Source organism: Podarcis gaigeae, assembly GCF_964106915.1.
Source record: "Podarcis gaigeae genome assembly, chromosome: 12".
NCBI lineage: Eukaryota > Metazoa > Chordata > Lepidosauria > Squamata > Lacertidae > Podarcis > Podarcis gaigeae.
The window spans coordinates 57,536,031-57,552,871 of NC_139688.1; the positions used below are offsets into that span (position 1 = coordinate 57,536,031).

General features: G+C 40.3%; 1 protein-coding gene across 9 annotated transcripts in view; it reads left to right on the forward strand.

The window, feature by feature from the left end:
- SUGCT (succinyl-CoA:glutarate-CoA transferase) overlaps positions 1–16,841 on the forward strand; it is a 312,430-nt gene that overhangs the window by 120,054 nt on the left and 175,535 nt on the right. For 4 of the 9 annotated variants that reach the window (XM_083706370.1, XM_083706374.1, XM_083706367.1 and 1 more), the window contains exons 10-12: positions 2,644–2,715; positions 3,457–3,554; positions 8,054–8,156. In XM_083706370.1, the coding sequence (XP_083562496.1) occupies positions 2,644–2,715; positions 3,457–3,554; positions 8,054–8,156 (273 nt within the window). The other 5 variants (XM_083706372.1, XM_083706373.1, XR_014557045.1 and 2 more) reach the window with 4 other exon arrangements.

Genomic DNA, 16,841 nt, shown 5'->3' on the forward strand with positions numbered 1-16,841 from the left:
TGACAAATAATCAGCCCTTTTTGTGATGGGAAGCCCAGAATATCTCCTCTGCTGAAGAAGAAAATAAATTTCATGCATTTTCCTAATTACATTTTAGGATTTACTCATTTTTCCCACACATGCCCCAAAGTCAGTGAAGCAAAAACATTAATGGCTGGGCCTTTACATGTATAGTAACTTCAGTATTCGCAGCTCAAGAGTATGAACACAAGTTAGATGCTGCTGTGTGGTCTGACCGGCATTTGCAAAGTGATAATTGCTGATAAGCACATGGTTATATATGCATTTACTTTAATTTTTTTATATATAAATATTTATTAAGGTTTTTGTAAAAGAAAAGCATAAATAACAAACAACATTGCTTATATCATAACAAAATTTCATAACTTGTTTAGACTTCCTCACGTCTCCTGCTCCCACTTACATTGTTAAAAAGTTTTTTTCAAGCAAATTATCATCTTGTTTGCAATCTTATATCCACTCGTTTAAATATAATCTAATAGTTCTCCCAAAGAGTTTGTCTTTTCCTTAATCTCACTTATCATCAAATTCCAATCTAGTTTAGTGGTGGCCAATTATTTATGATCAAGCATCCTTCTTAACATTCAATCAAGTTACAATATTTTTGTAAATAAATTTTAAATTTCTTCCAATCTTCTTCAATCCTTTCTTCTCCCAGGTCTCGGATTCTGCCGGTCATCTCTGCCAGTTGCATATAGTCTATCAGCTGCGTCTGCCATTCTTCCAGTGTGGGTAGATCTTGAGTCTTCCAATTCTTAGTAATGAGTATCCTTGCTGCTGTTGCGTACATAAAAATGTTCGGTCCTTCTTTAACACCTTCTGGCCGACAATACCCAGGAGGAAGGCCTCTGGTTTCTTAGTGAAGGTATACTTAAATACCTTTTTCAACTCATTATATATCATTTCCCAGAAGGCCTTCACTTTAGGGCAAGTCCACCAGAGGTGAAAGAATGTTCCTTCATTTTCTTTACATTTCCAGCATTTATTGTCAGACGAATGGTATATTTTGGCAAGTTTAACTGGGGTCATGTACCATCTATATATCATTTTCATTACATTTTCCTTCAAAGCATTACATGCAGTGAAGTTCAGCCCAGTGGTCCACAACCTTTCCCAGTCCTCAAACATAATGTTATGCCCAATATCCTGTGCCCACTTTATCATAGCAGATTTAACCATTTCGTCTTGTGTGTTCCATTTTAACAGCAAGTTATACATTCTTGATAATACCTTAGTCTTTGGTTCTAACAATTCTGTCTCCAACTTCGATTTCTCCACCTGGAACCCTAGTTTTTTGTCATTTTTAAAAACTTCTTTAATCTGAGCGTAATGTAACCAGTCTCGCACTTTACCCTCCATTTTCTCCAAACTCTGCAATTTCCAATTGTCACCGTCTTTTTCTAATATTTCCCAATATTTTGGCCATTTGGCCTCCATATTGGGTCTTTTCCGGGCCTTGGCTTCCAGAGGGGACAGCCACCTCGGAGTTTTGTTTTCCAATAAGTCTTTGTATTTTGTCCAGACATTGAATACTGCTTTCCTGACAATATGGTTCTTAAAGGCCTTATTGATCTTAACTTTGTCATACCATAAGTATGCATGCCAGCCAAAAGCATTGTTAAAACCTTCCAAGTCCAACACATCAGTGTCCTCAAGAAGTAGCCAGTCTTTTAGCCAGCAGAAAGCTGCGGCTTCATAGTACAGTTTTAAGTCTGGCAGGGCGAAGCCCCCTCTTTCTTTCGCGTCAGTTAATATCTTAAACTTAATTCTGGGCTTTTTGCCCTGCCAGACAAATTTAGAGATATCTCTCTGCCACTTCCGGAAACACTCCGTCTTGTCCACAATTTGCAATGTTTGAAACAAAAACAACATCTTTGGCAATACATTCATCTTAATAGCAGCAATTCGGCCTAACAAAGAAAGCTTCAATTTTGTCCAACTGTCCAAGTCTCTCTTAATTTCAGGCCAACATTTTTCATAATTATCCTTAAATAGACTCAGATTTTTTGCTGTTATGTTTACCCCTCGGTACTTTACTTTTTTAACCACAGTTAGTTCTGTTTCTCTCTGAAACCGTTCTGACTCTGTATCTGTCAAGTTTTTCCCCAACACCTTAGTTTTCTGTTTATTTAGTTTAAATCCCGCCACCCGACCAAAGTTATACATGCATTTACTTTAATGGGACCTTTGAGAGTGTCATAAATAAAGTACAGAAGCCTTAAATGGCTGAATGTGTGTGCTTGCTGTGATGCATAGATTCAGCTAAAGTTTAAAAGCTTTAGTGGTTGGGTAGAAAATATTAATTTCTATTGAGAACGTGGACTGTTGAACATATTTTTAAAGCGTTAGCTTATATTTCATTCATTGAATTTATATGCCGCCTTTCTGCCAAGGCACCTAAAGCAGTTTACAATATCAACTTACTAAAACAAATGGAGTGAACATAAAGTTGGCCTGGAAGCGGAGTGGAGAGTCCAGCAGGAGGAGGCACAGATGGTGCAATGTGGACTCAGACTAGTTCTCAGACCTTTAAAAATGGCTGACGGTGGAGGCAGAAATATTATTCACTGAGAACCATAATGCACGTTTCAATTATGTTCTGATCTCCCATACTGTTTCTAGGCTTTCAAAACAAAGGATGGCTACATTGTGGTGGGAGCAGGAAATGATCAACAGTTTGCCACTGTCTGCAAGGTAATAGTAATTAAAGAGCAATTCACAAGGTGGGAAGCTCAAGGTGATAATGTTGATGATTTCGTGAATCACCTTTAACATAAGTCACATTTACAATAATACAATAATAACAGTACAAAAGGAAAAAGTCGGTTTTAGAACAATACAAATAAATATGTTGCAGGTGTATGCATGATTGTAGTAAAATGTTTCACCAATGACTGGTTTCTAAATGAGCTAACATGGAATATTGATTCTTACATAAGAAGCAGCAGTGACATATTCTGTTATATAACGTAGGGTTGCCGTATTTCCAGAGATAAAAGTACAGAAAAGTTGTTGGGCTTTTTTTTTTGGCGATCACTAGAATAAGAGTCTTTAAATAAATAGCTAGGAGACACATCTGAGATATTATTATTGTTTTAATATGTTTTGACTATATGTACTTGCACACAAGTAGGTTTCTGATGTGAGCTGCTTGTGTTGTTGAATTAGTGGAAAATGGAGATAGAAGAATTTCAGTTAATTAATAAAAGGCACGATGGACATATTTTACTCCAGTTAATTAAAATTAAATTATTTTTAATTAATTGAATAAATGTGCTTTTGGATTTTACACATACAGTAAATGTTAAGAAATGCTTTATGTAGAGAGCCCAGATTTATTGATTATATTCTTCGATATTTAGTGTATGACTAAAGACCACTGAAGACCAATTTGCACAACATTCTGTGATGATTATGTTACTGAATGCATTTCAGATCCTGAATCTGCCTGAAATCAGCCAAGATTCCAGATACAAAAATAACCAGCAGCGAGTGCTAAACAGGAAGGAACTTACTGAAATTTTAACAGCCAGGTATGATTTATAAATTTAAGCTTCAAGTGCTTATTTTTGCAAACTTGTTTGCAGTCATGGCCATTTTATAGATCATTTAGGCTAATATTAACTATGGGGTGTTATGTAAGTTTATAAAAGCATAAGATTTCAAGTATTCCACCAAATGGATGTCACTTAAGAAATTTTGTCTTGGGCAAGGCTGTCTTGATTTGTCTTTAACTAGGTAAAGACAAATTTGTCTGTTTCTGGTCCCTCATAATAACATTCAGTTTTCACATTAATATGTGCCTTTAAAAAACAATGATCCTCAAAACACATATTTTAAATGGTACTTTTTCTTAAAATAAGTACTTAAATGCAACTCTTACAACTAGCTATAAATGGTCTGCTAGGCATCTTCTGTGCAACACCATACGTATTGTGTATGTGGTCATCAGTGGGAGAAGTCATTTTCCTTTGGAAACGTTCTTTATTTTCCTAGAACCTCTTAAAATGTTCTCAAAGGCCCCTGAGTCATCTCCTGCATGGAAGACAGTCTCATCTCCCCCATATACGTGCCCTCTCCAGTTTTATTTCAAACACCGCTCTATGGGAGGGAGGTGCAGGTTCATCCAAGTCCTGACGTGGGATTTACTGAAAGACAATATTCCATTTTTCATTTTTATACCCATAGTTGGCTGTTCCTTGGTTGTCCCTGTTGCTGTCTCAAGTTCAGTTCTTCAGCTTATTTGCCAAATATATTATGCTATGTTAGCAGAGGTTCCACAAAATCCCTGGAGGACGTCAGATGCTGCCTGTACAGACCTATTCTGTACTTCATATGCTAATGGAAGAACATAATTTATTAAGTGTCATGTTAGTTTGAATGAATCTGGCACCCAATAAAGAAAGACCAATTGTAATATAAATCTTGGTCCAGGATCTTGGAGTCATATGTTTCCATTCCTGTTCCTTGTAATTTGGCTTGTATTAGCTAATAGACATCATTTGTGGAGTGATCACATTTTATATGCTAAATTTTGAAAGACAGGTTATGTGGGGCTTGTTACTGTTTCTTGGTACTAGCAAAAACAAAAAACACCCCTTATTCCTTGGAGTCTTTGCAACAGTATCTAAAACAGAATAATTGTGGAGAACAAGTCATCCGTCACAGGAAGAAAGCAGCAGAGTAGATTAATGCTAAATATCCTTTATGGGTATGCATCTGGCAGAGTTTCTTGTGGAAAAATATTTTAAATTGCCAGGAATGGCATGGCAAGATAAAGTTTATCGGCAGTACTGTCGGCAATCACACTGACCACAGTCAAATTTAATGCATTGAAGAAGTGATTATCTGCATTACGAATTATCAGAAACTAGACGTTGGATTAGATGTGAGGTTCAGCAAAACCTGGCTGCACATGATGCATCTAGCTTGCTAAAGTTAAGCAGGTCTGGGCAGGGCATGTGTGGAAGTTTGCCTAGGAATCCCACATAGGCTGCCTTGAGTTTCATGAGCTGCTAAATACATAATCAAACACACTGTGAAGCCCCCCTCTCCTACTGAATCCCAGGTGCTCTCAAGACGCCCACCCTGCTTGCACATTAAAGGTAAAGGTACCCCTGCCCGTTCGGGCCAGTCTTGCCAGACTCTAGGGTTGTGCGCTCATCTCACTCTAATAGGCCGGGAGCCAGCGCTGTCCGCAGACACTTCCGGGTCACGTGGCCAGCGTGACAAGCTGCATCTGGCGAGCCAGCACAGCACACGGAACGCCGTTTACCTTCCCGCTGGTAAGCGGTCCCTATTTATCTACTTGCACCCGGGGGTGCTTTCGAACTGCTAGGTTGGCAAGCGCTGGGACCGAACGACGGGAGCGCACCCCACCGCGGGGATTCAAACCGCCGACCATGCAATCGGCAAGTCCTAGGCACTGTGGTTTTACCCACAGCGCCACCCGCGTCCCAGCTTGCACATTAGGGGATTCTTAATATGGGAAACCCATGTGATCTTGAACCTCCTTGTAGCTATACCCATTCGTGAGAAAGGCTTCAGGAGTAAACCCTGAGGAAAAATCAGCCTTGCAAAACAACAACAACAATCTTTATTACGGTCCAGAGACCCAACAAATCGTTACAAAGCAATACACAATTCATACAGCCTACCTCCAGGTTAAACAAGCATTTTGTTCAGAATATAGGGATCATTGGTTCTTGCAACCACTGATAAAAACTTTGCCACTTCTAATTTTCTAGCATTTGTCCAGTCTTCCAATAGGAACCTGACATAGTGAGCCTCTGATTTTCCCAGGAAGGGTACCAGCAAGGGTAGTGTCAGTTCAGCCCTGGCTTGCTCATATTTTGCACAGTGCAACAAAACATGTTTTATGGAATCGATGTCTTGAGCACACGAGCAAAGTCTGTCCTGGTAGGGAACTCCTCTCAACCTGCCATCCAACCTTGCAAAACATTTTCTGGAGAAGAAAAGGCTAAGGAGTAACCCTACACAGATTTGGAATGGAGCCCCTAAGGTGTCTTGTATGCTTCCTTCCGCCAACTCCTGCAGCCAAGCTGGTGTCAAACGTCTTGCTCTGCTTTCCTTTGGACTAGAGCAGGCATGGGCAAACTCGGCCCTCCAGATGTTTTGGGACTACAACTCCCGTCATCCCTAGCTAACAGGACCAGTGGTCAGGGATGATGGGAGTTGTAGTCCCAAAAAACATCTGGAGGGCTGAGTTTGCCTATGCCTGAACTAGAAATACAAGATACATATCCTTCTTCAGTTCAGGAACATCCACATCTCTGGTGCTCTTCCTCCATTGCCTGATTTCCAGTCCACCTTTCTCCCCCCCCCCCCTATTAATGCAATATGGCCTAGGCAAGAAAGCCCGGACAAGGCAGCTCCCCAGCATCCATCCATCCTGCTCTGCTGCCACTGCCCATCACACAACGATGCCGCTATTTCAGCCTCCGTCGTTGGGATTTGAACCGCTGACCTTTTGATCGGCAACCCCAAGTGGCACAGTGGTTTAACTCACAGCACCACTCATGTCCCTTTACATACATATACACATAGTAATTGTGTATTTTTTAAAAAAAGCTGCCTTGAGCATGGTTTTACATACATATACGCATAGTTAAAACCATGATCAAGGCAGCTTTTTTAAAAAATACACAATTCCAGACATAACAAAAGTAGTCATAAACAATAAATGAAGCATGCAAAAGTACACAAGCAAACTGAACAATGTTCTCACATGAGTCATAGCAAAATCTAAAATAAATATACTGTTACTGATATTATTTTTTGTTGCGCTCCCCCTTCCCAACCCCAATAAAACCCTAAACAACAACCAGCCTAGGAGTCTGTTCAGCAGCCTTGGCTTTTGTAGCTGGAGTCAGTCAGGGCTGTCCACTCCCAGGCCAGGTGGGAAAGACCTGCAAGGCCTCTTCAGCAGCCCCAGTTTTTGTAGTTTATACATAAGAGCATAAGGGGAGCCAGCTGTCTTTTCTGATGAAGCATTTTAAAGTGCTTCAGCTTTTTGCATGTCACGTTCATTATTTTTGACAGCGCATGCCTGGATGTTCCCTATTCTTCAAAGCTAGATTCTTTCAAATCCAAAGTGCAGCCTAGAGAATGCTGATTGTGGAAAAGTTCTTTGGCAATATTTTTCACAGCATTTACAGACCTTGTGTGTGTGGCTGCCTGTTTTGTTGCACAATGATAAAATAACAGACACATATTTGGCAAGGGTACATTTCCAAGCGCTTTGATTCAGACTACCTCAAAAAGGGCAATGTAAAAGGTTGTTTAAATGTTTGTTTTTGCTCGGAACTGTCTGTGAACTTCATCTAAACAACTCCACATAGGGAGGAGGAAGCAGGAAATGTCTCTAATGATAGGAACATGATAACGAAGTAAGACTCTGTAAATGACCCCAAGGAGGCAAGCAAGTAAACCAAGGAAATTTGCGTTGTTCAGGATAAGTATAGTATATCATATGCAAAACCGGATGACCTTGGGACAAATATTACAATCATACAACACATAAATATGTAATCAATGTTGTTATCTGACTAACAATTGTGGTTTTTAATTGGGACATGTGTTTCAGATGTAAAGGAGGAGAAAACTTTGCAAGGCTTTGAATTGGATCTTTGTGTTTAAAAATAGACCTTTTCTCATGCATATGTCTCTTAACCACATCACATCTATCTTTTTGTTGTGAAAAATAGACGTGAAATAAAAAAAATGTGAAGCTCATTACAGTAATTAAGAATGGGAGGAAATGTACTGGGTTTTATTGAAACTGCTGATAATTTTGGTTTGCATCACTGCTGGATTGCATCAGAAAATCAGATAGAATTGTAAGACAGTCTAACCATGATTTTTGCCCCAGGGCTCAGTCTCTGTATTTCTGGGGAACATGTGCAGAACATTTTTACTGCATTATTTACTACTTTGAGAGAAACTAGCTTATATATGTAAAAAAATGCTGGCTGAAATGGATAGTTCAAACCGCATGTTTCCTTATTCCTAGGTTTTTGGAAAAAGAGACCACCAAATGGCTAGAACTCTTTGAAGGTAGTGGTGTTCCATATGGTCCAATCAATAGCATGCAGCAAGTGTTCTCGGATCCTCAGGTCAGTTCTCTTCGATAAACCTTTGAATGCTTGTTTACATTTATTCACGTTTGCTCCTCTTCCATTTATCCAATCGCAGTTGATGTTGCCGTACAAATAATTATAATGATAACAAAAGTAGTGGCACAGTATAGCAAAGAGATGACTTACTATAGACATTTTAAAAGCCGAATCCTAGGAAATCTTGACTCTGTTTTGTATTGTGTCACACAGTTGGTCTATTAGATCCTGAGCCATATCCTGACTACAGTTCGATGAACTTTCAGGGCATAGGGAGTTTGCTCTGGAATGGCTTGTTCTGTGTGAGTGTGTAATTTGTCCTTCTATATCTAATAATACAATTTGTTGTGCTTGCAGTGGGCTGGGTACTGGACCCTTCGGGTCAGCAGTGCTCAACATCATACATGCTATTCATTATATTTGTGGTCAACCTTATTCCTAAGGCTCAGCCTGGGTTATCTAAATGTTTTCAGGTTTTTGTAGCAGAAAAAGTAGAATCACTGTATGTTAAGTTATCACCATCTGAAGTAATGGAAGCAGAGGCACCATCAAATCTTTGTAGTTTTATATAAAATTGCAACAGGTATGTTTAGGTACGGGGACGCGGGTGGCGCTGTGGGTAAAAGCCTCAGCGCCTAGGACTTGCCGATCGAAAGGTCGGCGGTTCGAATCCCCGCGGCGGGGTGCGCTCCCGTTGCTCGGTCCCAGCGCCTGCCAACCTAGCAGTTCGAAAGCACCTCCGGGTGCAAGTAGATAAATAGGGACCGCTTACCAGCGGGAAGGTAAATGGCGTTCCGTGTGCTGCGCTGGCTCGCCAGATGCAGCTTGTCACGCTGGCCACGTGACCCGGAAGTGTCTGCGGACAGCGCTGGCTCCCGGCCTCTAGAGTGAGATGAGCGCACAACCCTAGAGTCTGGCAAGACTGGCCCGTACGGGCAGGGGTACCTTTACCTTTTTATGTTTAGGTACATAAAAACTGATATCTCTTTTCTTGAGGTGCATGTTATTCAGATGCTAAAATCATCTAATTTTGACCTTAAGCTATTGTTTTTATTGGTCTTTTCTCTGTTATTCCTCTGGTTTCAAAAAGTTACAGTGCCATTGATAAGAAGGCATTGACTGCTATATTTCCTTTTTTGTGTGTTCAGAAGTTACTGAATACTGTCAAGACAGTGATTGGTGAACACTATCCCACTGAAGCCAACAAGATTAACTATTCTATAACCAGTAATATTTGTTAACTGTAGAAGCGAGGCTGTTGTCTGCAGATTCTCCACATATCTGCAAATTCTCCACATATTGCGGCAAAGTAATCTGTTCTTTAAAAAGTCCGTGCCACACGATGGGACAGTTCTATACAGCAAAGGCTGTGAGTAGACTTGGTTTCAAATGTGAAAATCTTATGGACAACTTGCATAGTAAAGCAGTGACTTTAAAAAAGAGGAAGCTGTTCCCATTGCTGAGAAGGTCAGGTGAGGCCATGAGACGTCATGCTTTTGTTACATGCTGGATGTCTATGTCACATTCTGTGTGGGTTTCCCCCTGAAAAGCACATGGAAACTTAAATCCATGAAAGTTCTGCTGGGTCAAGTGCTGGGATCATGTGCTCCCTTTATTGAATCAGTTGCACAGGTTGTTGGTTTGCTTTCAAGTGCTGATGGTTGTTACCTTTAAACCCTAAATGGCTTAGGACTGAGTCACTTGATGAACCTTCTCATCCCATGCAAGTTTGCCTGCTCTTTAGAATCTATCACTGTTGCCTTGTTACTTGTGCCAAATGGAAAATATTTTTTTTTTTTTAAATTGTGGGATCCATTTGGTGTTCTTACAATCACAGAAGGTTTTTTTTTAATCCATCCCTTAATGGAAGAAGAGAAGTGCCTTTTCTTTTCTTTTTTTACCACCTCCCCTTCCCACTGCAGCCTTCAGTGACAGCCCACCTCACGTTGCTCCAGAGAATTGGGGGACTCTTCAGAACATGTTGGGAGGTGGTGTGGGGGAGGCAGAAGGATGTTAGGCTGCTCAGAGAGAGAGGTGTCTCTCTTGCTGGTATCCTATGAGGAGGGTGAGAAGGACAGGTGTGACAAAAGTTTGCAAATAGGTCAGCGCGACATCAGAATGGAAATGTTGGGAGACAGTGGGCTGCAATTCGTGGGACAAGGGAATGCAGTGCTGAAGTTGCCTGTGGTCTGCAGGAAAGCCAACTTTCTCGCTTTGTAACTTTCACAGGGATTTAAGCTGTGGCTTTTGAGCACTTACAGCAGGTTGGTTTTACAAGTGTTTTGTTAGAGGTTTATTCACATGGTGGTGCTAAATTAGTGATTATGCATATGTTCAAAGGACTGCAAAATGTAAACCTTTTAACACTGCGAAAGGTGATATTTAAGGATCACGCTGGGAGGAAGACTGGCTCCTTAAACTGAACTTTCAGACGTTCCTATTTAAAATTTCACATGCAAACCTTTTAACTTTCTGTAGTGGCTTCCTTTTGTTGTGGTTCACATCAGTTTCTAGTCTTTATGTTAAAGGCTCTTTCCCCAGATAATAATTACAACCTCATTTTCTTCCTGTCTTCTGCCAGTTAATGTTCCCCATCATTGCTCCTTTTTCAGATCAGAAGAGCCTGGATGCAAAGGCTCTCTGGTGAAAAATCTGTCCTCCGCAAGCAGCAGCCCATGTCTGCAAGGCCAAAGCTGTTCAGTGAGACACGGAGACACGGGTCTGCCAGGTCATCTAAACAGAATCACCACATTTATAGGGATTGTTATTTGAAATGAAATGATCTCTTTGTTACTTAAAGTTGATGCTTAATCAACTGGATTTCTCTTCACAGTATTCTTTACACCTAAGCATTTTCAGAATAGTTGCTGCTCATACCTGTGTCGTTCCCCCCCCCCGCCCCCGTTGCAAAGATGAATTGTATTGCACACTGTTTTTAATGCTGTTGGGTTATTATTGTGTGCCTTGAATTTTTGTGGATACTACATTGAGTTCTTTTCTTAAAAATCCTAAGCTGTCTATAAGAATCTTAAATAAATTAATCAAAGAAATTTTGTAAAAGTAACTCACATGGGAAACACGATTTATTTCTATTTCTATTAAAAAGTATTTCTCACCTTTCAACCTAAAGAACTCAAAAAGTGATGTCTAACAGCACAAAAATGTAACAAAGGGCAACATTTTAAACACCAATACTAAAGATAATTTAACATATTAAGCAGCACTAATCAGCTACAGAGCCAAACAGGTCCCCTGAGATTCGAGAGTTTTCAACAAACGCTTGTAGTGAGTAGGGAAAGGAATAGGCAAGTCCCTTGAGAGAGTTTTAGCTTCTGGGCACCACAGCAGAGGTGGAAGTGGGGATCTGAAGCAAATATGAGCTCTTAACATCAGTTGTAATATGCTGGATCTTTAAACGAGAAGCCAAACTGTGTTGTGTTATGCTTTTGTTGAGGTCACATAAAGCAAAGAGCTGTTCTGACCCTCAGCAAGCAGAATGGTGGTGTAGCTTCCTTTTTAATAATAATATCATGATTATGAATACAGCTGCCACTTGTTTAAAGATGTTGGCTAAGTCATGAGTCAATTTTATTAAACACATTGCAATTGATTATATTGCAGATGTTGAATGAATTGCTTTACTGCTTGATTTAAGATTTCTAGATTGAATCCGTTTCTTGGCATTTCCTTGGTCTGCAAGTCCGTTGGATTTCTCTAAGTAGCACCAAGTTTAATATGAGTAGAAATTTCTTAAGACTTGAAGGAACAGCACCGGCTGCTGTTTTTTGCCCCATTATATCAAAGTCTGGCTTGTCACTATAAAGTGGGACAGGCATGCTTTTTAAAAAACAATTAACTGGGATTTAAATGGCTTATCAGACTTTCCCCTCATTTTAAAAAACAACCTAGTACTTTCTGGTTTTCTCATCCCAGAGTGTTACAGAAATGGAGAAGTATCTTACAGGGGGGCCATACAATCCACCGTCCCCAGAATCATGTGAACATTCATTCCTGAAGTTATTTCTAGCTGTGCAGGACTTTTCTGCTGAACAGCTGCTAGCCTTTGACCTTGAGATGGGCAGGCAACACCATTTGCAAAGTCTTGTGGACCAGCCCTGAGAAGGAACATTCAGACATACAATTGGCAGTCACTGGAAGGACAGATCGTGAAGCTGAGGCTCCAATACTTGGGCCACCTCATGAGAAGAGAAGACTCCCAGGGGGTCACGAAGAGTCGGACGCGACTAAACAACTAAACAGCAACAACAACAACAACAACATGCTGAAGTCGTACTGTTTTGGGAGAACTGCAGTAATGTACCATTTATTAACACTTCAACCGGAGCTAAGCAGCTCTTCTGGGTTGCAGCTTTTTACTGTTTTAGGTTTAGAGATTCACTAGTGGGGGGGAGAAATAGCAGTGCAGCAGTCAAAATATTTGAGGAGAAAACAATTTATTTTTGGTTAACATGTAAACGAGTCACTATGTTTGTAGAACTTCTTTGCAATCAGGAAAATTACAGTCATGCTAGCCATTTCCATGCAGCTTTTTATAGCCAGGCAGTTTCCAAGCTTTCATTCATTTTTTTAAAAAATCCTCTTTTTAATCAGGCCAAGATTGTGCAGTAAAGGAATTCCCAATAAGTTTTAAACACTTGCTAGATGATCTCAATATGGTCAGAAATACTCTAGGGAACTTGTGCATGACATATAATCAGGAATTCTGTTTTTTTAAAATAACATAAACTATTGTTGTTGCTTTTTAAAGACATTCAGAGTAAAATAGACACTATTTTGTTGTTTCCAAAAGATGTAACAGAACAAAACCCAAACAAACAAAGCAGGTATTGCGCAGGGCTGCAGCATCAAGATGTTTAGTTTTCAAGTATGTGGAATGCAGGCAGATGTCTTGATCTCCCAAAAAGCGGATTCTTTTACATACCAGTCTATAGTATCATGCATTTTGGAAGAGCCTGTGGAAAATAAATTAAGAAAATAACACAGGCTGTATCAACAGTGTCTCGTTTTGATCCAGATAGAGTTTGGGCTGTGTGTTGTTAGATAGTCATTGCCAGTCTACTGCTGTGATCTGCACATTAAAAAAAAGCTATAAAATGGATAGACTTTTTGTAACACTGCAGTTAGACATGCCACACAAGTAGAGGATATCAGGTGTGAGACATCACCACACTGCATCACTTCTGAGAAATATTGGGAGGGAAATAGCAGATCTGAACTATCACAGCTGTCCTTGATTCCAGTTCATGCCAAACACCTGCAAGCTCTAAAAGGATACCAAAACAAAACCCCACCCTGTGGCGAGCAGCCAGCCCTCAATAACACTTCCCTGACTTCACATTGCCATAAAAAATAATTTTAACATTTTTTTTAAAAAATAAAATACAGGAACCTTGTTCTTCCTCTCCCAGAAGTCCGGTTTAGTTCCTTTTAGCCACCCTTCCAAAGAGGATAAGTACAGTCCAGAAATAAACACACAGCTGAAGTAGTGATATGTTTGAATGCTGAAAAGTATCTCCTTGTTTTCATCTTGTGTTATTACTAGGAAGTTACGAAGTTACTTGGCTCTGCTAACCTCTCTGAATCACCTGTTCCTTTGTCAGGGCACATCTGTATGGCAGCTGCCCATCCAGATGAGGAAACAGGGGACCTACCCTTGGAAAAGGAAGGCAGTTTTTCTCCCTCCCCACTCCCCCCCCCCTTTGGATGCCTCCATCCCATTGGCAAGAAGCAAGAGATCACAACTGTACTACCTTTGCTGGTAGCCCAACTACTGTCTGTGTATGTGGAATCTATGCAGAGCAGATACTTGGTCTTGGGACAGCCATAGACGCTTTCCACATGGCAGTGCTCTCACCCTGCATTCTGTCTTCCTTTCTGGAGTTTGTCACCCCAGTTATCTAGTTCATGGCACTTCATGGACAAGAAGCCCGGATTTTGTGTGCTGAAGGTCCCAGACTTCTTGGATCTCCGCTTTTTAAAAAAGGACCCTCTGCTACTATACCAGTTTGGGGCTGGGTGGACCAATAGTCTGGCTCAGTATAAGTGCACCCAGTTCTCCTATATCTTATAGCAAAGGTCATGCACATCTACAGAATTTTCTTTTAACACATCCAAGTGAAAATATTACTGGCACCGTATTTTAAATGTTTGCAGTATCACAAAGCATCAGGTCCATTACTTTGTTCTGTGGAATTGCAGGCTATGGTTTGCATAATCTAATATTATTATTATTATTATTAGTAGTAGTAGTAGTAGTAGTAGTAGTAGTAGTAGTACCCCACACATCTGACTGGGTTGTCTCAGCCACTAATAAAACGTTAAACATTAAAACGTCCATATACAGGGCTGCCTTCAGATGTCTTTTAAAGGTTATGTAGTGATTAGCAAATGTCTGTTGACTCTTATCCAAGTCAAGAGAAATTATTTTTCTCTCTCAAACCTTGTCAGGAATCTTTGGCATGCGGCGCTTCTAAATAAGAAAAGGCACAGGTAATAATTCCTGGGTGAGTATCTTGCTTCAAAAGAGGGACCTGCTCTTTTCCAGACTAATTGCACAATCCGAACCACATGCACTTGTCCCTTTGAATTTAGTGGGGCTTACTCCCATGTAAATGGAATTAGGATTGCAGTTTGAGAAGGCTGGTGCCTTCATTATACACCTTTAGGCACCAGGCAAAAACGTTCCATTTTTAATCAGGCCTTTGGCTGATAGACATCCTATGACCTTTTAAATGTGTCGTGGAATGGGGATTTATTGGATTCTTATTATGTTTTTTATATTCTCCCTTATCCGGTAAACATATCTCCTCTGTTGTCAGTGAGGCCCATTTCCAGTGTATGCATACTTCATTGCAGAGATCCATAGCAGTCTGAACATGTTGCTTGGGGCTTTCAAAACACATTTTTGGCAAGGCTTTCTGCTCAAGTCCACCCTGGCCAACCACCCAGATAGCCTCCATGCCTAGCTGGCCACTCTGTTTTATTTGCTTATTTCCTCCATGATTTGCACTTGATACTACTGATAATTTCATTCCGCTTCTATTGCTCTAGTTCAAGGCGTCATCCAATATATATTGCACAATTTTCTGATTTGACCTTGTGTTAACAATGCTTCCTGGCTTGGGGTCATCAAATGATGTTAAAGTCATTGTCTTCGTCTTCCAAATCACTTAAGAAAATTCAGACTAAAATAAACTCTAAGGTTAATCCTCGAAGGGACTGCTCTGGCTGCTTGTCTCTATCGAGGACATTTTATTCTTGTCTTAATACTTTATCTTGACAAATGATTGAATATTTGGTCTTCCCTTCTACCTCTTAGCTTTTGTTGCTGATATGATAACCAAAAAGTCAAATCAGTCACACAACTGATTTTTTTATGAATGGCAAAAACAAAATAGCAACTTATCAAATGACTAGGTCTGCCTGAGCAGCCGCAAAAATTAGATGGAAGGTTGCCTAACTGAATGTTGCATGCTGACCCGAGAGATCACTTGTAATAAATGTATCTGCTTGCTTTCCCACTGGTTTTGTGAATTATGGGATTGTTCCACTTGGTTTTGTGAATTATGGGATTTGGCCCTGTACCTACCCTTTTGCATTCAGCCAACTTTTTGTACAATTTTGTTATGGTTCTTCTCTAGAGTAGAACATAAGACTGTGCTCCTTTTGCCTCCGATCATTATATATATGGTATGTGTGTGTGTGTGTGTGTGTACACACACACACACACACATATATATATATAGTAGAGATATATATATATATGTATATATATGTGTGTGTGTGTGTGTATATATGTGTGTGTGTGTGTGTATGATTCAGTGTTTATTTGGAGGCCAGGAATCTTAAAACTTTCCCTAAATGTACTCATAAAAAACCTGCGACACCACTTTCATACTTGTAGCTGTGTTTATCCGCATATACGCTAAAGGACAACCAAAATCATCTCCAACAAACTGGGTGTTGAGAATAATAGCAGATTGAAATGTGGAATCTTCAGTTCTCATGCCAATGATGAAACTGTCTCCTTGTAGATGGCAGGAGGGACACAGGCTGCAGTCCTTCACACACTTATTTAGGAGTAACTCTTATGTAACATTCTTGGTATACTTCTTGAGCAGACATACATTAGGACATACATCAGTTCAAAAGCACGCCAAAAGTGCAAGTACATAAATAGGTACCGCTCCGGTGGGAAGGTAAACGGCGTTTCCGTGCGTTGCTCTGGTTTTGCCAGAAGCGGCTTAGTCATGCTGGCCGCATGACCCGAAAAACTGTCTGTGGACAAATGTTGGCTCCCTTGGCCTGTAAAGCGAGATGAGCGCCGCAACCCCAGAGTCGTCTGCGACTGGACTTAACTGTCAGGGGTCCTTTACCTTTACCTTATGTAACATTCTCGGTATACTTCTGAACAGACATACATTATTACTGCACTGCTCATTTGTATCATTCCCTTGTTTTATTTTGGGGGAGATCTGTTTCGGTGCCTACTTCCACTAGTTTTCAGCATTTCTGCAGGTTGGTGATGTGCATGGATACAGACAATTATGTATTATACTTTTATCCTGCCTTGTTTCTACACCTTGTTTTTACTTTTTAATCTCACATAACCTTGCGAAGAAGGTTGTAGCTGAGCAGGGATTTGAACTCAGGTATCGCAGTTCT